Source organism: Aspergillus mulundensis (assembly GCF_003369625.1).
Source record: "Aspergillus mulundensis strain DSM 5745 chromosome Unknown scaffold_6, whole genome shotgun sequence".
NCBI lineage: Eukaryota > Fungi > Ascomycota > Eurotiomycetes > Eurotiales > Aspergillaceae > Aspergillus > Aspergillus mulundensis.
In genome coordinates, this window is record NW_020797894.1 from 1834175 (window position 1) to 1857348 (window position 23174).

General features: G+C 54.0%; 10 protein-coding genes across 10 annotated transcripts; 4 read left to right on the forward strand and 6 right to left on the reverse strand.

The window, feature by feature from the left end:
* Positions 1–412: 412 nt before the first annotated feature.
* rglB (polysaccharide lyase family 4 protein) lies at positions 413–2533 on the forward strand (the record flags this gene model as incomplete). Its single annotated transcript, XM_026748790.1, has 4 exons — positions 413–1070; positions 1117–1208; positions 1257–1271; positions 1319–2533. The coding sequence occupies 4 exons, from the start codon at positions 413–415 to the stop codon at positions 2531–2533; spliced, it is 1980 nt and encodes a 659-aa protein (XP_026603094.1).
* A 792-nt stretch (positions 2534–3325) lies between these two features.
* On the reverse strand, positions 3326–4352 carry DSM5745_06775 (acyl-CoA dehydrogenase family protein; the record flags this gene model as incomplete). Its single annotated transcript, XM_026748791.1, has 2 exons — positions 3326–3660; positions 3740–4352. The coding sequence occupies 2 exons, from the start codon at positions 4350–4352 to the stop codon at positions 3326–3328; spliced, it is 948 nt and encodes a 315-aa protein (XP_026603095.1).
* Positions 4353–4865: 513 nt separating this feature from the next.
* DSM5745_06776 (sugar O-acetyltransferase) lies at positions 4866–5630 on the reverse strand (the record flags this gene model as incomplete). Its single annotated transcript, XM_026748792.1, has 3 exons — positions 4866–4961; positions 5014–5413; positions 5470–5630. The coding sequence occupies 3 exons, from the start codon at positions 5628–5630 to the stop codon at positions 4866–4868; spliced, it is 657 nt and encodes a 218-aa protein (XP_026603096.1).
* A 293-nt stretch (positions 5631–5923) lies between these two features.
* Positions 5924–7656, reverse strand: DSM5745_06777 (uncharacterized protein; the record flags this gene model as incomplete). The annotated part of the gene is made up of 6 exons (XM_026748793.1): positions 5924–5971; positions 6015–6645; positions 6692–6825; positions 6869–7176; positions 7226–7597; positions 7644–7656. 6 exons carry the CDS (start codon positions 7654–7656, stop codon positions 5924–5926), a joined length of 1506 nt encoding a protein of 501 aa, XP_026603097.1.
* Positions 7657–8497: 841 nt separating this feature from the next.
* Positions 8498–9637, forward strand: DSM5745_06778 (proteasome inhibitor PI31 family protein; the record flags this gene model as incomplete). Its single annotated transcript, XM_026748794.1, has 2 exons — positions 8498–8684; positions 8736–9637. The coding sequence occupies 2 exons, from the start codon at positions 8498–8500 to the stop codon at positions 9635–9637; spliced, it is 1089 nt and encodes a 362-aa protein (XP_026603098.1).
* A 484-nt stretch (positions 9638–10121) lies between these two features.
* Positions 10122–11399, forward strand: DSM5745_06779 (serine/threonine-protein phosphatase; the record flags this gene model as incomplete). Its single annotated transcript, XM_026748795.1, has 6 exons — positions 10122–10283; positions 10336–10377; positions 10473–10578; positions 10629–11162; positions 11208–11280; positions 11327–11399. 6 exons carry the CDS (start codon positions 10122–10124, stop codon positions 11397–11399), a joined length of 990 nt encoding a protein of 329 aa, XP_026603099.1.
* Positions 11400–12410: 1011 nt separating this feature from the next.
* On the reverse strand, positions 12411–14115 carry DSM5745_06780 (putative homogentisate 1,2-dioxygenase; the record flags this gene model as incomplete). Its single annotated transcript, XM_026748796.1, has 5 exons — positions 12411–12799; positions 12875–13637; positions 13693–13867; positions 13923–13945; positions 13996–14115. The coding sequence occupies 5 exons, from the start codon at positions 14113–14115 to the stop codon at positions 12411–12413; spliced, it is 1470 nt and encodes a 489-aa protein (XP_026603100.1).
* Positions 14116–14801: 686 nt separating this feature from the next.
* On the reverse strand, positions 14802–16540 carry DSM5745_06781 (putative carboxylesterase; the record flags this gene model as incomplete). Its single annotated transcript, XM_026748797.1, has 5 exons — positions 14802–15380; positions 15434–15775; positions 15827–16008; positions 16076–16293; positions 16356–16540. 5 exons carry the CDS (start codon positions 16538–16540, stop codon positions 14802–14804), a joined length of 1506 nt encoding a protein of 501 aa, XP_026603101.1.
* Positions 16541–16895: 355 nt separating this feature from the next.
* Positions 16896–19046, reverse strand: DSM5745_06782 (uncharacterized protein; the record flags this gene model as incomplete). Its single annotated transcript, XM_026748798.1, has 4 exons — positions 16896–17727; positions 17788–17995; positions 18049–18106; positions 18171–19046. The coding sequence occupies 4 exons, from the start codon at positions 19044–19046 to the stop codon at positions 16896–16898; spliced, it is 1974 nt and encodes a 657-aa protein (XP_026603102.1).
* A 474-nt stretch (positions 19047–19520) lies between these two features.
* Positions 19521–22208, forward strand: DSM5745_06783 (Beta-galactosidase; the record flags this gene model as incomplete). The annotated part of the gene is made up of 1 exon (XM_026748799.1): positions 19521–22208. One exon carries the CDS (start codon positions 19521–19523, stop codon positions 22206–22208), a length of 2688 nt encoding a protein of 895 aa, XP_026603103.1.
* Between the last annotated feature and the right edge of the window lie 966 nt (positions 22209–23174).

A 23174-nucleotide genomic window follows, 5' to 3' on the forward strand; every position in this document is an offset into this window, starting at 1 on the left:
CGCTCCCACACAATCAAGTTTGTTCGATTTTTCAGACCCCGTACCTCCCTTGTCGGGTGAAAAGATACCGAATAGTTTTTCCGTCAATCTAGAGGAAGGATGCTTACTTGGCAGGGGGTTTCCCGCATTCCCCCGCCGGGATGCGGAGGCAACTAGGGTTAGCTCCAGGTGCACGGCATTGGAGTGGCGTCTTCAATCCAGAGCACAATTACCGGCCCTCTCCTAGCTTGAGAATATGCCCGTTCCTGTCGCTGGCCTCAATGATAGCGCAGTGGCTGGGAAGCTTGTCCCACAACTCGGCCAGCTTTACCCCGGATCTGACTATTGCTCCCCGCACAAATCATAAAAGCCGGGCCCAGTCCACCCACAACGTCTTTGAACGCATATCTTTTCTGTCCGCGTGCCCCTCATTATGCGTGCGAGTATCGCCATTGGTCTAGCTGCGGCCAGTGTCGCAAGCGCGGCTCTCACTGCGACGGAGGATGGCACCTCAATCACTCTGGAAAATGATCGACTCAAGGCCGTTTACGACAAAGATCGGGGTAGTATTGTCGATCTGTACCTCGACGGTCAAGACTTCCTAGGTCCGCAATCTGGATCCACTGGGATTGGTCCCTACCTCGACTGCTACTGCATCCCCTCCGGTTTCTACACCGCTGGATCCACGAACCCTCTTACGGAACTCGTCCAGGGCACAGACTCGACTGGCACGAAATATGCAGGCATTATCTTGAATGATACATACACTCCGACAGGGCAGGAGTTCCAGCAGTACTGGTTTCTCCGCGACGGCGAGACCGGCTTCCACATGTTCAGTCGGCTCGCGTACTACAACGAGACCACCCCGTTCCTGCGCAACCTGCAAGAGTTCCGGACGCTCTTCCGCCCGAGTACGGACTTATGGACGCATCTGACCTCGAGCGACCTGCAGACTGCGCCTTTGCCTAGCGACGAAGCGATTGACGAGGAGATTGTTGTTCAGGATGCGACGTGGAGGTTTAATAACACGCCGGATGACGCCTATGTCCAGCAGTTCTCGGAGTACTTTACCAAGTACACTTTTTCCAACCGTATGCCTTCTGCCGCTTGCTGTTGGGTGCGAAGCTGACTGGCCAGAATGGCGAGACAACGACGTCCATGGGCTTTACGCCGATGGGTCTACGTCCAACGGGACGACTTATGGAGCGTGGCTGGTGATGAACACTAAGGTATGTTGCTCACTCTACACATGTTGGACAACTTGCTGACACTGCTAGGATACCTACTATGGTGTATGGATTCTCCCTATCACCGGGTCGATCGTAAATTAACTTACTAGGGCCCATTGCACTCTGATCTCACGGTCGACGGCATCGTCTACAACTACATCGTCTCCAACCACCACGGCGAAGGCACGCCGAATATCACGAACGGTTTCGACCGCACCTTCGGACCGCAATTTTACCTTTTCAACGGGGGAGAGGCCGATTCGTTGGAAGATCTCCGGGAAGAAGCTAGATCCCTCGCCAGCCCCGGCTGGAACGTGGACTTTTACGACTCTATCGCAAAGCACGTTATCGGATACGTTCCTTCATCGCAGAGAGGCAGCGTCAAGGGTACCGTCAAGCTCCCTAAGAACGCCAAAAGCCCCATTGCCATTCTCACCGTCGACGGCCAGTACTTCCAGGATAACTCCGCCGTTCCCTCATCGCACCAATACTGGACTGACATCGACAAGAACGGGAAATTTAGCATCGACCACGTCGCTGCCGGCAAGTACCGCCTGACTGTATACGCCGACGGCATATTCGGTGACTTTGTCCGTGACGGCATCGTCGTCAAAGCCGGTAGATCAACTTCTGTGAAAGACACCTGGGCGGCGGAATCCGCAGGAACAGAAGTTTGGCGTCTGGGAACTCCAGACAAATCCTCCGGCGAGTTCCGCCACGGCACAGCCCGCGATACAACGCATCCCCTGCAACCCCCCGAGTACCTTATCTACTGGGGCGCCTACGATTGGCAGTCCGACTTTCCCAACGGCGTCGACTACACGATCGGTGAATCCGACCCAGCAACAGACTTCAACACTGTGCACTGGGCCGTCTTCGGACCTACACCAGACAACCCCAATGTGGAATACAACACAACACACGACTGGAGAATCCACTTCGACCTCACCGCGAAACAACTCCACGCTCACAAGACAGCAACATTGACGATCCAGCTCGCCGGCGCCAAAGCCGCATCCGGAAACACAGACGTGTACAACGCGTCTGAACCGTACATCAATCTCCCATTGGAGAGCTACATCAACGACCAGGAGGAACCGCTTACACTTCTCGTCGGCTTCAACCAGTCGAGTAGCTGTATTGTGCGCTCAGCTGTGAGCTGCTATCAAGTTCGTGAGCGCTGGGAGTTCCCCGTGGATTGGTTGAAGGAGGGCGAGAATCTGCTTACCCTGCATTTGCCGGAGAATGGGACGAACTATGAGAGTGCTGTTCTCCCGACGACTGTTTATGTGCAGTATGATGCGCTGAGGTTGGAGTTGAAGTAGCTTCTTATTTTTCAGTCGATTGCTGAGAAGGTGATTCCGGGTCTAACAATTGCTTCAATATCCCGTCAAGTAAGTAATAGGAATAGTATATACAGCTCTCAAACTCCGCAGATCAGACATAGAGAATCTACAGCATAGCCTTCGGAAACCCCTTAAACGCCTGCCGAACCCCCAAATCCGCCAATATCTCCTCCGTCCCGCCGAGAATCGCATCAAACTTATACGTCCGATTGAACATCTCCACCACCCGTCCCATCCCGCTCTGCGTCAACCCTCTCCCCCCAAAGATATTCGTCGCCTGCTCCGCGATCTCCCCGGCGCACCGCGTAGCATGGCTCTTCAGCAGCCCAATCGGACCACCAAGGTTCTTGCTCTGCTCCGCGTAGCTCATATTGTTCATCTGGTACGCGATGCTCTCCAGCCACGCCTGATTGCTTTCGGTCAAACTAATCATGCGCGCGAGCTTCTGCCGGAGAACGGGCTGCTCGATGAGCCGCTTCCCGAACACGATGCGCTGGTTGCACCATTTCAGACACTCCTCTACGACTGTCATGCTGAAGCGCACGACCGCGCATACCATCATGAAGCGCTCGTGGTTGAAGTTCGACATTATCACCGTGAAGCCGTTGTGTTCTTCGCCGAGGAGGTGGTCGGCGGGGACGCGGACGCTGTCGAATTCCACGAAGGCCGTTGCGGCCGTTGTGCTGTACGAGGTTTTGATTTGGGACGTTGTGACGGTGTCGGAGCGTGGGATTAGCAGCACCGAGAATCCCTTGGCTGTTCGGCACGCTGTTACGAAGTAGTCGGCGTACATGCCGTTTGTGATCCATTTCCTGCGCGGTGCGTTAGTATAGGAGCTGTGAATTTGTAGGGATTTTGTGGAGTGGGAGGGGGTGCGTACTTGGTCCCCTTGACGATGTAGTACTTCCCATCGGCCGTCTTCTCGGCTGTGGTCCTGAGCCCCGCGACGTCGCTGCCTGCGAATGCCTCCGTCACGGCGAGACACATCTTCTTCTTGCCTGAGAGGACCTCCTCCGTTACTTTTTGCCGGAGTGGTTCGTTGCGCAGCCAGTTCTGCACTGCTGTTAGGCTGATGACCATGCCGGCCATGTTGCCGTCTTGGAAGCCTGGGCAACTCTATCAGCACTCGCTCTCATCCAACGCAAAGCAAAGATCAGACAAAAGTAGGAGATAGGGTAGGCATACCACGCGCATTAACCCGACACATCTCCTGCGCCACAATCAAATCATGCAGGTAATCGAACTCCTCGCCTTTAACGGCACCACCCAGCAACGTCCGCCCATGCAGATGCTTCCCCGGCCCAAGCCTCATGGCCAGGATATTCGTGCCCGGATCCGCCATCCTATCAATCAATTCCTGGGAAATATAGCTCCCATCTTTCTCCTTCTCCGCCGCCTCAGGCGCAACATGGACGCTCGTGAACTCCCGGATCGCCCTCTGCAGCCGCCGGTGACTCTCGCTGTAATACGGGGACTTGAAGCCCGGTCGTAGCCAGAGGGGTTCTGCGTACGGCACGGGGCTCAGACTGTCAGCGCTTGGGTCGAGGACTTGGGGCTTCTCGTCGGCGATTGTTCCGATGCAGAGGGTTGGTCGGTACTTTGTGAGCACTTCGTGGCGGTGCAGGTTGTAGAAATCGGTCGTTGCGTCCTGGCCGGCGATTTGGGTTAGGACTACGCTTCCGCCTGGATGGGCGTCCAGGAAGTCGGTTAGGTCGTAGACGCGGGCGTCGATTATGCACCAGAGGGAGTCCTCTGTGTTGTGTTGCGCGACTTCGGCGCGGGTGAATGTTTGGGACATGCTGGTGCGAGGGGGTTTGGGAGGGATGCAGAGGGAAGGGAGGTTGTGTTAGAGTTGAGGGACGCGAGACAGGAGTAAGACACGGAAGGGAAGATGCATTTATTTGTATGGACGATGGATGGCCTGAGCCTGGTTACCCCGGAATTCGGACGGCCAATCAGCGGCTGCGAATTAATATTGGGGGCGGGGTGCCGAGGTTGGGTTTGATGGTCCGGGGTTTTCACAACAATGCAATTGTTTCTGCTATTTATAAGGTTGTATTCGAATTGATCGGTGAGAGGCACCTCGGCTACAAACCAAATTTGAAAAGTCCTGTAGCAAAGCATCACTGTTGATGTGGAAAGCATCATATTGTTCAGGAGATTGCAGTCGCCAAGGATCTGTAGGTAAAAACAACCTCGGCTCATTCTCTCGCTGAATGGACAGGGTGGACTAGGCCTCTACACTTATAGTCTCGGCTTCTAATCTTTCACAATGTATAGCTCCGAATCTAGATCGCCGCTTATGCAGATCCTAAGCCTCAGTGCTCTGCGTCGGATCCATACTGGTCTCGATCTTCCGGATGACTCGTGCCGGATTGCCAGCAACGAAGTGGAAGGGCGGGACATCCTAACAAGCCTCAGTCAGTGATCTTCCATAGTCAAGAATGACGGATAGCTACCTTCGTAACAACGGACCCCGCTCCCACCGTACTCCCCCTCCCAATCCGCACCCCCGCAAGAATCATCGCACTGCCCCCTATCCACACATCGTCCTCAATATGCACCTCCTTCCCGGCCTCGGGGCCCTCTAGTCCCCGCCGCACAGCGGGATCCATCGGGTGCGTGGCGCCATAAATACGAATGTGCGGACCGAATAGGACGCGTTCGCCGATGGTTATCAGGCACGTATCGAGAATGGTCGTGTCGAAGTTGATGAAACTGCCCGGCTTGACTTTGAGATTGATGCCGTGGTCGACTGAGAACGGGGGATCGACGACTGGGTCTGTCGCGTCGAACTGCTTTGCGTCTGCTTCTGGGTCGGGATTCACTGGTGGGAGGGGTCGAGTGTCGCCGATTATACTGGTAAAAGTATGCGTGTAAGAGGCGAGTTTGTGGTGGCATTGGACGGCACTCACTCTCTCCACAGCTCGACTCGCCGCCGTCGAGAGACTTGGCCGGCTTCGTTGAACCGTTTGCATGCTTCCCTGCAGCGATCGCGGTTCGCTTGTAGGTCGGCGTCCCAGGCCCAGTAGAGCTCGCCGTTCAGCATCTTTTGCCATTCTTTGGAGGTAGCCATGATGTGTATTCGGTGTTGAGATTTGGCGACAATCTAGGAGGCGGTCATGGATTTATTTATCTTATATCTCGGCGACCAGCGCTGCGTGATTGCTTGTTTGCCTCGTGCATCGAGATATCGTCAGAGCTGGAGCCCCGCGTTGCCCCACCGGTTGGGTTTACTTCCGTATTAGGCAGTTTGCGCAACCTGTGACCGAAGCCCGTACGCGACGGTGACACGGGGTCCGCTGGCCTTATTTCAGCCGGTCGTGATAACAGAAGTTGAGGAATGCAAAGTAATATTTGGACTCAGCTTCAGATTATAAGGTAATCATGCTGTTGAGTCAACTCCGGGAAGCATGTCTACGCTTGTTAGTCAAGTCCATGGTAACAGGAGAACACTTACAAAGTCCCGCCAGGAGATGTTCTCTAGTCCATCCTGCGCAGCCCGAGCTGTCCAGACCTTCTTCAAGAGATCCGCCGGGACCGGGTTGCGCATCTCGGACCGCCGTTCAATCTCGCGGAGCCTTGCCAAGACATAGTACTGCGAATGTCGAGACAAGGAATCAGCACCCGCCATAAACAGCGGGAGTATCAACAGCTCGATCAGCGTACTGTCGGAAGGAATATCGGCCGTCGCATCCAAGGTCATCATCACGGCTTCCTGTATCTCCGGGCTGTTCGCCGGCCGCGAAGGGTCCAGCAGCCGGTAGACGTGCAGTATGCACGCGAACTGGAACGCCACGGCTACGCTCACCCAGCGAGGATCGGAGCTTGGATACATCTTGCGCTTTGGGTCCCAAGAATATAGCTCCTGGTTCGCGAGGAGGAGCGTGGAGCGGAAATCCTCCTCTGTCGTCCAGCCGTGCTTGTACTCTTTTGCTTTCTCGAGTGCTCGTCCGATGATCAGGAATATTTCTCGCGGGCATCCATTAACGAGTTCAAATCTGTGTCCTCCAGCGCTAGCGACTATCTCACGGATCTCCTGGGTGAAACAGAGCCGGCGCGTCCCGGCAAAGGCTCGGATGATATCCAGCCTGTCGACGTCAGCGGAAGTCTTCCTCAATTTTAGGATGTACGCACCATGCCAGGTTGCCTAAGAAGAACACCGCTCGTTGCCGTCGACCATTGAAGCCCTCTGCAAGGAGGACGTTCTTGCACACGGACATGGCCCCCGTGATGTGCACGCCATGCTCAGATATTCCGGTTTCCGCAATCTAGTGACATTAGTCGCCGACAGCCCCAAAGGTGGACACTTACATCGTGTAGAAGCAGAACCTGTATCGTAGCGAAAACAGCGTCTTGCTCCTCCTTCGATAGCGACGTGGTCTGGCTCTTAGAGATCTGCTCTCCTAGAGCTCGTATCGCCTTCAGCCGGTACTCAACCGCCGTAGTCTCGTGCAGGCGTGTATTTTCGGTCAATTTACCCAGGTGTACCGCAGAAAAGCCGAGAACCGCATACAGCAAGCAAATCTGCTTCTTTGCTAGCGGTATTATATAAGCTCTGTAGGGGTTATCCTTGTCGTCGCCGATCTCCGCCAGCTGATGCGGGCAAATAAACGTGTCATCTGGAGCGCGTCAATGCAAACCAATATTCTCAACTCTATCCTGACGTACAGTGGTCCAGAAGAGTCTTTGTCTGCGCCCAATTCAAAATGCTTGCGATATCATCGGTATCACCAGCAGGTTGCACCAGTATCGAATCAATCGCCAGGCGTGTAGATCTTTGCGGTTCCGAAGGCGTAGACGAGTCACTGGGTGACTGTTGCTGCTGCACCTCAATGACATTCGTTTGGCTGTCAAAAACAATGTCTCTCTCAGCCACGGGAATGCGAGCATTCTTCCACTTCCCACGACTTGCTATCCCACAGAAGCGGAACTGATCTGGGTACCCGCGGCATACAAGTCCTTTGGAGATACATCGCTGGCAGCTGGGCCGACCACGATCACATTTGCGACATTTTTCTCGGCATGTCATACAGGCCGGGCCTGGCTTGGTTAGCCTCGTGGATTAAGCTGAGCCCGGGCTGCATACCGGCGCGTGGCATTTTGACGAGTCGGCGCCACGGTCGGAAAATTGTCGTAAATGTGTCCCTGGAGGTATCTCGGGCTTGGATGGTGCACCTGGCTATGGGATTATCATCTCGATTAACTTATGGGTCGATGTTGATGTCTTCTTCCGGCTGGCTCTGGATGGCCTGGAGGAGCAAATTTGCGCTAGTCTGCTTGGGGAATCATCGGCTCTGGGACTCCGGTTCTTTTGCTACTGAGCTTCTTCTTTCTATACTCCGTACTAGGGTTCTTATATATATAAAGGCATTAAGACAGATAAGGTACGGAGTCTCCGGTATTGAACCCTTCTGGGCCAATTGAATGTGTTGTTGACACTGTGAGATAATTTTCATGGTGTTCGTCGTGACTATATATTTTCTGACCGGTAACTTTCAACGATTAAGAGTGTCATCTAAACAAGTGTTAATTAGAGAGTAACCCAGCTAAATAGTTCACTGTATACTCTTGCATTTTCTTTTGAATAGTTTGCTACCTGCAATGACACCCTAATGTTGAATTTGCTGATTTGAGTTGCCGATCTAGTCTTCGCACGTCAACGCGGGGCAGTGCAGCCTGAGCCCGCAGGCCGCAACCCCAGCCCATGTGGCGAAGTGCTTGGGCAGCTGTGCCACGCTAACCGTCTTAAGCTAGCCCGTGTCACGTGCGATAGCGATAAGCTCAAGCTGGAGCAGAGCCACGCAACTTTGGCGCCTGGAGCATCAAGGCTCACCAAGGCTGATTCGCTTCGATCTTCATCTACTCTTCTGCTTAAATCCTACAACATTTCCATTCTACAATACACTCCGCGCATCCTACTCTGACACCGAGCGAGCCAACATGGTTGGCAACACAGACTCTTTGAGCCCCGACAATGTGGTGGGGCTGGCGGCTCGAGCTCTCCGTCCTGACGACAGCTCCGAGTTCAGCCTCAAGACGCCCTACGAAGCTGTCGCTCTCATCGGCCACGCTGCGCTGGTGGCTGTCGGCTTCAGGCTGGTTGGGCTTGGTGAAGATCATACGATAGGTACGTATGGTTATCCCGTTTCTCGATCTCACTAATGGTTGTGCGTCACAGAAAGCTCGTCCGACAGCCCGTCCCTCCCCGCAGAATGGAATGCCGATTCCACATCGTCTTTCCGATACGCTCACTCCCAATCGTCGATGCAATACCTGCTGAAGATTAGCCGTCTTGGAAACAATGCTGTTGTTTTCGCCCTGGCTTTAGGCGATGATCGCACGACTTCTTTCGACGTCCCCGTCAGAGACTATGTTTCTGGATCGGCTCTGCCTCTTTCATCATCTGCAGACTTGACAACTTCTCTTAGAGAAGTATTTATTTCCGGATCCCGTCTGACAGACCTCATCTCGTTGTTCAAAATCAACGTGATACAGAAACTCGCGCCCGGCCTCTACAAGGAAGGACAAGAAACCTCGCAAGCTACGGAAAGACAACCAGAGCGAGCGCCGCAACTCGAAAGAGCACCAAGACACGATCCATTGAGAGACGACCAATACCCGCCTGCCCGGCCGTATCCATTTGATGATCCCCTGGCAATACCTCCTCGCAGACCGGGCCCCGTTCCCGATTTCGCACCACCAGGGTTCGAAGACGAATTCGAGATCCAGCGCCCCGCACGCGGTTACCCTGGCGCCGGCAGACATCCGCTAAATATTGGAGATCGCGACCTCTACCCTCCTGGCCTCGGACCGAATGACCCCATACGAGGCGGTGTTGGACCTGGTTTGACCGGTGGCGGTGGTGGCATGCATCCCACCTTTGATGATCCTCTTTTTGGAGGACCTCAAGGCGGCGGATACGACCCTCAAGCACCGCCTGGCGCAAGATACGATCCAGTAGGCCCCGGACAAGGGCCCCCGTTCGGCCAAGGCTTGGGTCGAGGCCGGGGTGGCCCTGGCGGACCGGGATCTGGGGGTTTTGGTGGATTTGGTGGAGGGTTTGGCGGTGACATCATTTGAGGAGGAAAGTACGACACACCAACAATTTGAGTGATCTGACATGGACTGTAATGTTAAGAATGAACGAATTGATGATTCATGCAATAGCTACTGATTTATTAAAATGAAATGCAATTGCTTGCCTGCACAATTGTGCGTAGCTTCCCCACCATACGGTGAGTGCTTCTCCGGGTGTGGCTTGGCTCTGCTGTGGCGCACGGGCGGCCAAACCTCGTCGACTCTCACTCCCAGCAAACCTGCTCCCTTTCTTGCTCTCGACAACTCCCATCGCCATCCCATCGCTCAGCATCCCGGATTCTTTTCTCAAATAGACTTCTATCTCGCCTTAATTTGTGCTTTCGGTGCCCCTCCCGCCCTCGCTTCCTCGCCCAACCCACCAGCGACCGCTTCCTCACGAGACCCTTTCTTCGCCTAGCTCTCCCACCCCTCCTCGCAGCCGTTTCCCTGGTTCTCTTCCGCCCCTCAACAGCTTCACCTCACGACAATGGATAATAACATGGAGATTGATGCGGCGCGCTCGCCGGAGCCACACCACCTTTCCCCGACGACTGATTCGGGGTCCATTCCCACGCTCGATGGCTGGATCGAGAGTTTGATGACGTGCAAACAACTCGCAGAGGAGGATGTCCGGAGGTTGTGTGATCGGGTGTGTTTTGGGCGGACTCTTCCAAGACTACAATTCCTAACTTCTACATCAGGCGCGAGAGGTCCTGCAAGAAGAGTCTAACGTCCAACCTGTGGTATGTGCCGTGTTTTGATTTTCGGTGATGCGTTGTGGGCCGTCCCGGCCACACCGACATCAGCGCCTGCGATCAGCCGATTGATATGGAAGTAGAAATGTCCGGTAACCGTCTGCGGTGATATCCACGGTCAATTCCACGATCTCATGGAGCTGTTCCGCATCGGCGGACCCAACCCCGACACAAATTACCTCTTCATGGGTGTGTTCCCCACAACGCTCGCTTTTGGCCCCTTGAACTGACCGATTAAGGTGACTACGTCGACCGTGGATACTACTCCGTCGAGACCGTCACGCTCCTTGTTTGCTTGAAAATTCGTTACCCCCAGCGTATCACTATCCTCCGCGGAAACCACGAGTCCCGCCAGATCACACAGGTGTACGGTTTCTACGACGAATGCCTCCGAAAATACGGCAACGCCAATGTCTGGAAATACTTCACCGACCTTTTCGACTACCTCCCCCTTACCGCTCTTATCGAGAACCAGATCTTCTGTCTTCACGGCGGTCTGAGTCCGTCCATCGATACTCTGGATAACATCCGATCCCTAGACCGAATCCAGGAGGTCCCTCACGAGGGTCCCATGTGTGATCTACTCTGGAGTGACCCCGACGACCGTTGCGGATGGGGAATCTCTCCCCGTGGTGCTGGTTACACCTTTGGGCAGGACATCTCAGAGGCGTTTAATCACAATAACGGATTGACACTAGTTGCGCGTGCACACCAGCTGGTTATGGAGGGCTATAACTGGTCACAGGACCGGAACGTCGTCACGATCTTCTCAGGTATGTTCCTTGTCCTGTGTCTGGAAAAATCGCTAACTCCGGTAGCTCCCAATTACTGCTACCGCTGTGGTAACCAAGCCGCCATCATGGAAATCGATGAACACCTCAAGTATACCTTGTATGTACCATGCTCCCCCAAGATCGACGGGTACTAACTCTGCCAGCTTACAATTCGACCCTTGCCCGCGCGCAGGAGAGCCAATGGTCTCGAGACGTACCCCAGACTACTTCCTGTGATTTTAAAGTGATAGATTCCTTTCGCCCCAAGGCTTGGCAGGCCCTTGGAGAGGGCTGGCGGTGGATCGAGCAGTTGCGGCATGCTCTGCCACATAATCAATGTCCGCCTGTCGCGTGTTGATACCATTCATGAAAATAAGACATGTTCAGAATAAGATCGTTTGACTTTTACGATGTGATGATGTAACCTGAAAAGAGGCTCGCCCTTCCAAGCGTGCTTAGTCTGCAATAGGCCTGGATGCCTGGATGCCGTGCCCATATTATGGGGTCTGAATACTTAGTTCATGGCAGCACAATGACGAGCTGCGCTCCTAGAATATAGCCTTAAGACTTTTCGGGCCCCGATTCCGCATGAGAAATAAATAACTGGCACTATTACAAACCAGGTAGGTGTAGGTAACCTACCCAAAGCACTATGGCAGCATGACCCCTGAATTCATTTGGGACTCTCTGCCACTTCAATCTAGCACTGGGTTCCATTGCGAGCACCTGGCCACTGTGATCGCATTAGACTATGACAAGAGTCCTCGACCTGGTTGACTGGTTTCCAGCTGCGTAGGCCAGCGTTGGTCCCGCAAGCGGGTGAACCCGAAATTGTGGTCCTTTCAGAGCGCCCAAATATGGTAATGACAGACCGACTAGGTATCTTGAAGAGGATGTCTATATCCACCGGTTCGTTGTGGATGTGTTGTATCCTTATTCGGGAACCATAGCGAGAGACTGGAACTTGCGGGTAGGTTGGTGGTGTGTACGGTAGAAGCCAGGCATGGCGCGCGGCGTCTCTATCCTATGGGACCTAGATAAGTATGTCACGTCTGATGTCAGCCAGACTGTGACCGGATCAAACGAGATGGTGGATTGAAGACCTACAGTTGAAAGAGAAAAGAGGTAAAGGTAAAGTAAATGTAATGGGTGAACTATGTACAGAACAGAACCAAAGGACTATAGTATCAACGACACGCTCTAACAAATAAGCAAACAGTACCACAACCACAGCCAAGACCCCCAAATCTAAATCCTCAACCCCTTCGCCTTCCGCGCCAAAATCTCCTCCACCTCCTCAGCATGCTCACTGAAATGATCCACAAGACTATCCCACATCTTTGGCTCATGCTCATGCTTCTTCCCGCTTTTCCACGCATACTCGGTAATCGTGAACGGCCGCGAACTCTCAAACATGAACGCGATGCTGCCCTCGGAGATCTGCATAGCCGGCGGGTCCGTCTCCCCGCCCGCCGCCGCGGAGAATTCCTCGTACGCCACGCCGTGCGGCACCATCCCACACTCGAAGGAGATGGAGCCTGGCTTGAAGGCGTCGGAGCGGCCGCCGTAGTCGCCGTAGATTAGACCCATTAGTTCGGAGGCGGCGTTGCGGTGGTAGTAGGGGGGTCGGTAGGTGTCTGCGAGAATGAGTTAGTACGCACTCATTTGGGATGATGGACGGAGGTTTAGTGGATGCGGAACATAGAACATACGTGATGCGACGTCCCAGCGCGGCGAGAAGATAAGAACATCTGCCAGCGGCGCCGTCAAGTCGCGGGACTTGGCAGTGAGGACGCAGAAGATGGAGGGGTCGATGTGGTCGACGGAGATGGAGCCCACGTTGACGAATTTCGTGAGATCGTATTTGTAGGGCACGTAGTTGCCGTGCCAGGCGACGACGTCGAAGGGGCTATGCTGCTGCGTGCTCTTGAAGAATTTCCCGCCGAGCTTGTACACGATTTCCCAGGGCTCCTTGACGACCTCGTACGAAGCTGTGGGGTACAGGAAATCACGGGCATTTGCGAGCCCGTTTGCGCCTAGGGGCCCGAGTTCAGGGAGCTCGAACTGAGACCCCCAGATCTCGAGGATATATCCGCGGGATGGACCGTCGGGGAGTTCGACGCGGAAGCGCAGCCCGCGCTGGATGACGACGATTTCGCCGGGTTGTACGAATAACGGGCCGAACTCGGTTTGGATGTCGAGAGCGCCTTGTTGCGGGACGATCAGGAACTCGCCGTCTGAGTTGACGAAGGCCCGCTTCGTCATGCTTTTGTTGGCGGTGTAGACGTGTGTTGCGATTCCTTCGCGGAGCGTGGGGTCGCCGGAGCCCGCGACGGTCTTGAGGCCGGAGATGAAGTCTGTTTCCGTGGTCTCAATGTCGAACGGGTGCCAGGCGAGTTGGGTTGGGGAGACGTGGATGCGCGGGTTTAGAGGAAGGAAGCTGCTTTCTGTGTCGGGGTTGTCGGGGAGTTCAGTCTGTTTATCTTGCGTTAGATATGATGTTGTATTCTTATATTGGGTCGCGACGTACGAATCCCTCGTGTGCAACTGCTGGTCGGGCGCGGTAAAGCCAGGCTTTCTTGTTGCTGTGGCGAGGCGCGATGAACGCCGTCGCGGTGACTTGTTCTGCGTACAGCCCGAAGCGGACGTTGCGTGGACTGTTCTGGCCATGTGGGATTGTGCCTGGGACAGCCTCGGACTCGAATCTGGATTATCCTGGTCAGAAGTTGAATGCTTGAGCAGGATCAGTGTTGAACGTACGAGTTGCCGAAGCCGGCTTGGTACTGCGGTGCGTTAGCATGATGTCTTAAGGTGGGAGGGACGGAAAGCGTACTTCGTAAGGATCATTTCGCCGCGTTTTAAAGGAAGGGATTTTGCCATCCTTCTGCGTCTCTGCCCAGTGGAATATGTTCTGGTATTCCTTGGGGTCGGGTAGTGTGCCGATTGAACCCATTGTGATGTGTGATGAGCGACGAACTGTGGAAGAGAGAGCCGTCAGATGCGTAGGGGATATGTCAGGCCCAGCTCGACCAAAACCAGACGGGAGTCAAATACTCATATACCCAACTTGAATCGTGGGGTCAGGCCGGGCATGCCAGAGAAACCTCCCCATCTGATCGCCCTGGCTCCTTGTCAGAGAACCAGGTTTGGGATCCTCCGGCAACGTTCCTAGCATGTGGAGCAGCCAGGTCGAATACCGTCATCCTGTTCGTCGTTTTAATTGGCTTAGATGACTCTCCACAGCGCGCAGGAATCAGGATGCGTGGTGCGCGGTACCCCGGAAATTCCTCAGCGTTCGGCATGTCGGGGAGGAGCTTAAATGCCGGTGGCTGCGGTGGATCCGGAAATCAATCAGAGGAACTTGAGGAAGCCTGTGATGGTGACCCCACATTAGTCAGGCTGAGTAACAGTGGAGAGAATGATGGACGTGGAGGGCAGAGTGCTCGGAAGTTGTTTGTCGGGGAATTGCCGAGAGGAGATCGTCTGATGGGTTTGGTGACGGGGGAGTTGTGGAAGGAGAGTTGCATTGGAGGTCTCGCGGAGGCTGGGAACTGCAGGTCACATGCTCACTATACACAGAGTAGTAGCCTAGGAAATTCACCATCCATCGCTGCAAATTAAACGTATATACAAAGATATCTAATTCAACAAACTAATCTTGCCCGCCGTAAGCGCAAACACAATGGGTAAATACACCCCAATGCCCGCGTCCTTCAAAACACCAAGATGCTTAACCCTGCGCCTCGCCGCAAACCCGGCCTCAGAGATCTCCCTACACTCACCGACAGGGCCAAACGCAAACCGCTTCTCAGGGTTCCACGGACTCCGTCCATTCACAAACGCAACCCAGCGCCGCCTCATGTCCTTGCCGACTGTATCGGCAGACGGGTTAAACGAGAGGTCGACGCCGCCGAACAGGAAGAGCAGGTCCACGGCGTGGTGCGCCCGCGCGGACGCCTGCCACGGGTTCACTTGGTCGACGACGTACTTGAAGACGCGCTTTCCGGCGGCAGCGACCTTGTCGGAGATGATTTCCACGGGGAGGGTGTAGCGCGCGTCGTTGACGAGGTCGAGGGCGCCGAGTTTGCAGGCTGTTGGGCGGTCGGGGACGACGTTGTAGAGTTTGCGGAGGGTGGTGCCGTAGGTTTGGTCTAGCTCGAATGCGGAGGCGATGGTTGAGCCGTCTGAGGTCTCGATGCCGTTGCGCCAAATGACGGACTGTGCTGTTAGTGCAACTGCATGGATTGACTGGCTGGAGGGGATGAGCATACCTCGTACTCGGTGTCTCCGATCATGATCTCATCTGCCTGCTCGGGCCTCTTCTCCCAGTCCTTCAGTTCGTCGTCTTCTTGAATCCACATCGTGTTGACATTGCTCTCTTGTAACGCTCGGAGAAGAGATGGCACGGATGCTTGTCGGAGTGAGGACTCGCCGTATGACTGCACTTTCGCTTCTAGGGCTTTGATGAGACCGTTACCTCGTTCCACAGGTAGTGGCGACGATAGGTATAGTGATCCAGAAGCTAAAACCGCTCTCTTCACCGGCGGACCCGTGCTAAGGTGCGCATGGACGTAGATGGCGCCAGCGCTTTCTCCAGCTAGGGTAATGTTGTCCTGCACCGCGGATTAGCCCAGTACATTATTGAGTGGAAGGAGATGACATACTGCATTCCCGCCAAATGCGCCAATGTTCTTCCTCACCCAGTCGAGTCCCAATCGCTGATCCTTGATAGCCAGGTTCGTCTCGCCGCCGTCTCCGAAGCTGAAAATGTTGAGCCGGTAGTTGATCGACACGAAGATGAACGGCTGGCCAGATTTGATTGAATCGGCAACGATTCTTGTCGGGTCTGTACACACACGGAGTATGTAGTTAGCAATCCCACGTTGAAGCCGAAATGGCCGAAGGCAACATACCACAAATCTTCGACCCCGCCGAGCAAAACGTCATAATCTGTGAGCCTCCATGAATCCATACCAGCACCGGCAGACCCCCCTGATTCGCCGCACCCGGCGGAGCCGTAATATCGACCGTCAAACACTCGAATTCATCCTCGGGCTCGTCCTCAATCACAAAGTCTTCGGGGATACGCAGGAGATGGCGGACGTCAATGGGGACTTGGGGGCATCGGGGCCTACAGCACACAAAGTGTCATTAGCGATCGAAAATAACCTGGGTGAATCCAAAGCGCCATACCCAAATCGCGAAGCATCAACAGTCCGCCCGTCAAACCCATCCACCGGCAGCGCGCGTTCAAAGCGCCCAGGGATACTGGCGTATTTGATGCCGCGGAAGTGGTGGACGGCCGTACTGTCGCATGTTGTCTCGATGCCGGTGAAGGTTGCGTTGAGCGCCTCGTGTTGGACTTGCGGGGTCGTCATTTTGGGGTCTTGGAGGGATGAATGTGTTGAAGACCTGTACTACCGGGATCATTCACTTGGCCGACGGGCATGAGGCAGGCCCCTCGATCTCCGAGCGAGATTACTCCACATCGTCATCGTGCGCAGTGCTCTCGGCTGTGATGATGCCCGTTGATCCCGAACTGGAGTGGTTGAGCAGGTGCAGGTGGAATGTCTCGTGGGGCTTTGCGGGGAGAACGAAAGAAAGTGGTGGCGGGGCGGAAGCGGAAGTGGTGCTGCTGCTCTTCTCCGTTCGGCCTACGCTCGGCATGGACAAAGTGGAAAAGTACACAACATCATCCAATTATCAAGCATATTCCATCGCAAGCTACAGCTATCATATTCTCACTTTACGCGAGCCCTTACCGCCGCGCACCCGGAACGGCTCATGCCCAGGCAGATCAACGACCCCCTTCGTTCCCCGCGGCGTATTCCATTCCACTCTCGCAACTTTCCCATCAACCTTGACACTGGCCGAAAACTTGCCATAGGATGTTGTGAAACCGCCTTCGAACTTGTCCAGCTCCGTAAAAGCTGCCGGCGACAACACCCACTCCTCCCCCGCTGGCTTCGTCACCCGCAAGCCGAGCATATACTCCGTGAGAGTAGACGTTGGACCAGAACTCCAGCCATGGGAGTGGGAAAGATAGGGCGAGCCTTTGGTATAGCTTCTCTCCAGTCTATACTCCCAAGTACCATCGACGGTATATCCTTCCGGAGTCGTAGACTGCGTCCCGTTTTCATGGTCCAGGTACCATCCCCACAGGTCCCTGATAAGTGTTAGTGCGCGGTCCGGACGGCCGGCTTTGAAGTGTGCGTCAAGTTCAATGCTTGAGATGAACGGAGAGACATTGTCCGGAAGTTCTGGGCATGAAGGCCCGATCGGCGTCCAGTTGGTCGTGAGATAGTCCGATATGCGCTCGGCTTGACTGCTGTTCGAGTTCGGCGTGATCACGCCGTACGCCAGCGCTAGGCTGTTGGCATCTTGAGGGTACAAAACCGAGTCAGGGCTATCCTTGAACGCGCCGACGCTGTCGTCCCAGAGGTGTTCCATGATTGCCGTCTTGAGGGTCTGTGCTTGGTCGTTATAGTACTCCGTCCAATTTCCGGTGATCGAGTCTGAGAGCCAGCTGGCCATTGCTGCTCCACCGGTGAGTGCCCGATATAGTCTGTCGAACTTAGCGTTAGCAGCAATTCAATAACCCGATGGAGGAAAATGGTTCACCGACAAAATACTGGCCGAAGCACGCTCCGCACCATAAGTGAACCGACCCCAGTCGCGCTCTGCAGTGACCTTGACTATGCCATTGGGCGATAGAAGGCTCAAGCTTCGGTTAAGGCCTTTGATGAATTGAGGCCAGTGGTCGACGACAAAAGCCGTGTCTCCAGAGTAGAGGAGGTAGTTGTACGTGCCAATTAGCTGCCAAAGGTGGTATGCTGCGGTGGTTAGCTGCTGCTCACCGAAGTCGATATGGAGGGATCCCGCTTACTATCACTGTTTAGTTGAGCATTTGGCGGTCCGGCCTTCGGAAACTGGCCATTGTCCGCCTGTAGCCGATTGAAGTCAGCCTCGGCTTTGCGAATGATACAGGCGAGGAGAAGCAGAGCAGACCTGATTTGCGAATATAACAGCAAGAGCACTCCTTGCGCTCTTCAGCTCCCCGGTACTCACAAAGACACTCGGAAGCGCAGTCCCCATATCTCCAGTCCATATCAAGCGGTCTCTCTTGGCGCCGTCGACAAGCACCGTATCTTGATCGCTGATGACCTCGATGTTGTCCCACCCGTCTAGAGTATTGGGGCTCGGCGTTCTCATACCACTGTCACCGGAGATGGAGTTAGATTGCAGGGTCCAGACGCCGGCGTACCAGATCCTATTGAGCAGGCTGTCCGAGGAGTCGAAGTAGCCCTGATATGCACGGAGGTTGCTCCAAGTTGGTTGGAAGGACAGTTCCAAGGTGACGTTGGTGATTGTTAGAGTTGAGTTGGAAGCAGAGTAAGGAAGGAACAGAGTCAAGTAGCGGAATCCGCCACGAAGCTTCGCACGGGGCATGGTATATGTTCCATTCGACACCTGTTTGAGTTCCGCGAAGATTGCCTTGTCGTCTCCATCGCCACCTCGGGAGCTGTCGGATGTTCTTCCTATATGGTCTTTTGCTTCGGTAAAGGCAAGTCCAAGTTGAGTCTGAGGGCCCGTCAGGGTGTATTCGAGAGACACGAGACCACCCACTTCGAGTCCGAAGTCAAAGACCAGGTCAGAGGTACTGCTGTCCAAGATGAAGTTGGATGGATTTGTGTACTCAGACACAAGGTCCCCATCTGGCAAACGGAGGACGGTTCTTGGCTGGACGGTTCTCGACGTCGGGGCATAGATGTTGGACTCCCATGGACCGGGGAAGGACGGTTCCAGAGGCCCTGTGCACTGGACACTGTTCCAGCATGATTGAGCCAGGCAACTGCCGAATAGGAGACCCGGGATGAGAAGCATCGCGATGAAATATATGGGTTAAGTGATTCCATACTTCAGACTGAAGAAGACCATCGGCTGAAATAGGCAGTGTCAAGCAATGTCGGTCTAACATCGCCCGGTGCCCAGAGCCAAGCGATCAGATTAATAAAAATAGCCGGGCGAGCACCTCGGGCTGTTTACCCCGATGGACCCTGGAGATCCCAGACCCGATGCGGGGGTGGCTGGGGAGGAGCAACACATCAACTATGACGGAATTTCTTGCATCAGGCTCCTCGGCTAAAATCCCAGCGACCGTCATGCAATCCAGCATTGGCACTCGTCCTACCCCGTCCCCAGACCTGGCTGTCTCCAAGTTGACAGGAACTATTGGCGGAAGAATACATTGGAGTATGCCCGACCTTGCAAACGTGCATGGAATGTGACTTTATGAAGCGCCAGGTCCCCCGCCAGATGCAGGGACCACATTCTCACCCATGAACGAGAACTACCGTTATGAAACTCCTCTCCTGCATCCATCTGGGTTGGACCCTTGGACTCCTGGGTTTACCTGCTCAAGCATCGCCTGTCCAAAATACGACCGCGATCGCTTCTGGAAATGTCCGTGAACGGACCAGTCTGAACAAGGACTGGAAGTTCTGGCACTCCAAGGAGATTCCAGATAATGTCGTTTACGATCTGCGGCCCGACGCAAATGATTCGAGCCTCGTTGTGCTGAAGCCTTGGGTCCTTCCGTCTGGTAACGACTACATCGCGGACGCGAGTGCACAGTATGAACGTCCTTTGACAGAGCCGGATATTGATCTTCCGTACGTGGAAAATGAGTTTGACGACACTGACTGGGAGCAAGTTCACCTACCCCATGACTGGGCCATCAAGGGACCATTTTATACCGATGAGGACCCCGAGATTGGTTCAGCCATGGGCAGACTACCAGTGCAAGGTGTAGGGTGGTATCGGCGCAAGCTGGACGTCTCCAGAAAAGACAAAGACGACCTGGTCTTGTTGGAGATTGACGGTGCCATGTCCTATCCGATTGTCTGGGTGAACGGCCACTTGGTCGGTGGATGGCCCTACGGATACAACTCGTTCCAGCTCGATATCACGCCGTACCTCAAACCGGGCAAAGGGAATCAGCTCGCGATTCGGGTTGAGAATCCGGCTGGCGATTCGTCACGATGGTACCCTGGTGCTGGGATCTATCGCAATGTCTGGTTGACCAAAGTCAACCCTATCCACGTCGCTCATTATGGAACGAAGGTGACGACTAAGGATATTTCCACGCGGAAGGCTACAGTCGATCTTGAGGTACAAATTGAAAACAAAGCAGACAAAACGCAAAAAGTTGAGGTTGTCACGGAGGTCTTTGTGCATGGCTCCAAACATGGCCGAAAGGTCGCGCAGTTCCCCCGACAAGACATCTCTCTGCAACCAGAAAGCAAAGGGTCAGTATCTGTTTCTACAACCATCAGAGACCCTCGCTTATGGGGCCCTCCACCGACTCAGTCACCCGATCTCTACGTCGCCGTCACCTCGTTGTACGATGCCCGAGGCCGTCTGCTCGATATCTACAAAACCAAGTTTGGAATCCGGTCGGTAGAGTACACTCCCGATAACGGGCTGCTCGTTAACGGTGAACGAGTACCCATCCAAGGAGTCAACCAGCACCACGACCTCGGTGCCCTGGGAGCAGCATGGAACAAGCGTGCAGCCCGACGCCAACTCGAGATTTTACAAGAGCTAGGTGTCAACGCAATCAGGACAGCACATAACCCCCCAACACCTGAGCTCCTAGAATTGACAGATGAGATGGGCTTCCTCGTTCTGGACGAGATCTTCGACTCCTGGGCGCAGCAAAAGACCGAGTCCGACTTCCACCTTATTTTCAACGACTGGAGCGAGCCGGATCTACGCTCATGGCTCCGACGAGATCGGAACCACCCTTCCGTTATCATCTGGAGTTACGGGAATGAAATCGCAGAGCAGAACCGAGATGCAGTCGCAGCAGAAATCGCCACGTACCTACAAGGCATCGTGAAGGAGGAAGACACCACTCGTCCAACTACAGCATCGATGAACAGCGCATGGCCCAATTCATCGTTTGCAGGCGTAGTCGACCTCATCAGCCTCAACTACCAAGGGGAAGGACTACGATACGGCCCCGCCTACGCCCACCTAACCGGCAACCGAAGAGACCCCCAGTACGACGCATTCCACGCCGCGCATCCCGAGAAACTCATCCTCGGCAGCGAAGTCGCTTGGTCCCTCAGCAGCCGTGGCTCATTCTCCTTCCCAGTGACAAGCTACCAAAGCGCCCCGGTAAACGACACCTCAGGCGGGAACTCGACGACCCTCGAGATCTCCGCCTACGAGCTCTACTCCGCCGACGCAGGCTCAGCGCCCGATCGCGTGTTCTCAACGCAAGACCAGCACCCCTTCGTCGCGGGCGGTTTTGTCTGGGCCGGATGGGACTATATCGGCGAGCCGTATCCGTACTACGACGGCGCAAGGAGCGCCTACTCGGGCATTATCGATCTTGCGGGATTCAAGAAAGAACGCTTCTACCAGTACCAGGCGCGTTGGCGCCCGGATTTCCCAATGGCACATATCGTCCCTCACTGGACGTGGCCGGATCGAGTTGGAGAGGTTACACCCGTTCATGTCTTTACCTCTGGGGATGAGGCGGAGTTGTTCCTTAATGGTGTATCGCAGGGGAGACGCAAGAAGGAGCCCCTTACGTATCGGATTCGATGGGATGATGTCGTCTATGAGCCCGGTGAGGTGTATGTCGTTGCGTACAAGGATGGTACCGAGTGGGCAACGCATACCGTTCGCACGGCAGGCGCACCAGCCGCTCTTCGTCTTAGTGCTGACCGCGAGGCGATAGCTGCAGACGGCGAGGACCTCTTGTTTGTCACTGTTGAGGTCGTCGATGCAGAGGGTATTGTCGTCCCGCAGGCAGATAACTTGATTCATTTTGAGGTGTCGGGGCCAGCTGAGATTGTGGCTACGGACAATGGTTTCCAGGCGGATTTTACGGCTTTCCCGTCGCATGATAGGAAGGCTTTCAATGGGCTGGCCCTGGCCATCGTTAAGGGGGTTGATGGTAGGAAGGGGGATATTGTTGTTACGGCGTCGAGTCAGGGCGTTGAAAAAGGAGAGGTGGTTATGAAAACCGTCTAGACACAGAGGAAGAAGCAGGGCTAAGATGAGACATGGCACCTACATGCTACTGTTTGGATATGAATCAAACGAATGGAGACATGCTACAAAATCACATCAATCTAGTCTGTTGTACTGTAGCACTCACACCGGCGAAGTAATCTCGCTCTATTTATTCGAGGTATCTGCAAACATGACCGAATGCAGAGAAGGGAATCACTTGGAGCCCTGACTGGGACTCTGTAGGGAGCGCCCGGGGTGCCTAGCTTGTGACTACATTTTGGCAATCTTTCCACTCCTGCTCGAGGTGTAGCTGTAGAGCTATAGGTATCTGGGGCACGCACCAAAGCCTGACTACCTAAGCACACTTACCTAAGCGAGATGTCGGTCTAGTACGCGCCGACCTCCTCCACCTTCCAACAAACATGTCGGACGCTTCCTGCCTCGGTGCCTTAGGCATCCACGCTTACCCGTTTAGGACTAGCTGCACGTGACCCATAGACCTTATATATAGTATTTCCGGTAGCCACCTAATAGGAGACTTAGGCTTTACTTATAATACTTTTTATATTATTAGGTTATAAGCCACTACTTTGTCCTAGCGCTTTAATAACTATATATTTTATTTTTTTTATTAGCTAAAATAAAAGCCTTTTAAAGCACTGGAATACCCCGGGTTTTTAATATATAAATTTTTTTTAGCCTTATTTAATACCCCTGGCATACGGCTAATTATTTTTGCTATTTTTTATAATATTAATTATTTAATACTAATAGTTTAGCTACTTACAGCTAGCTAATTATATTCCTTATTTTATATTTACCACGCTTGCATGCTATTATTTTAATACTTATTATAGGCTGGCTGTTATTAGGTGCAAACCAGGGGCTTTTTTTAAGCTAATTAATTTTTTTAAGGGCCTGGATAAAGGGTAAATTTAGGGGTAGTTAATTTTAATATAAACTAGCTAAGTAATAATCCCCCTG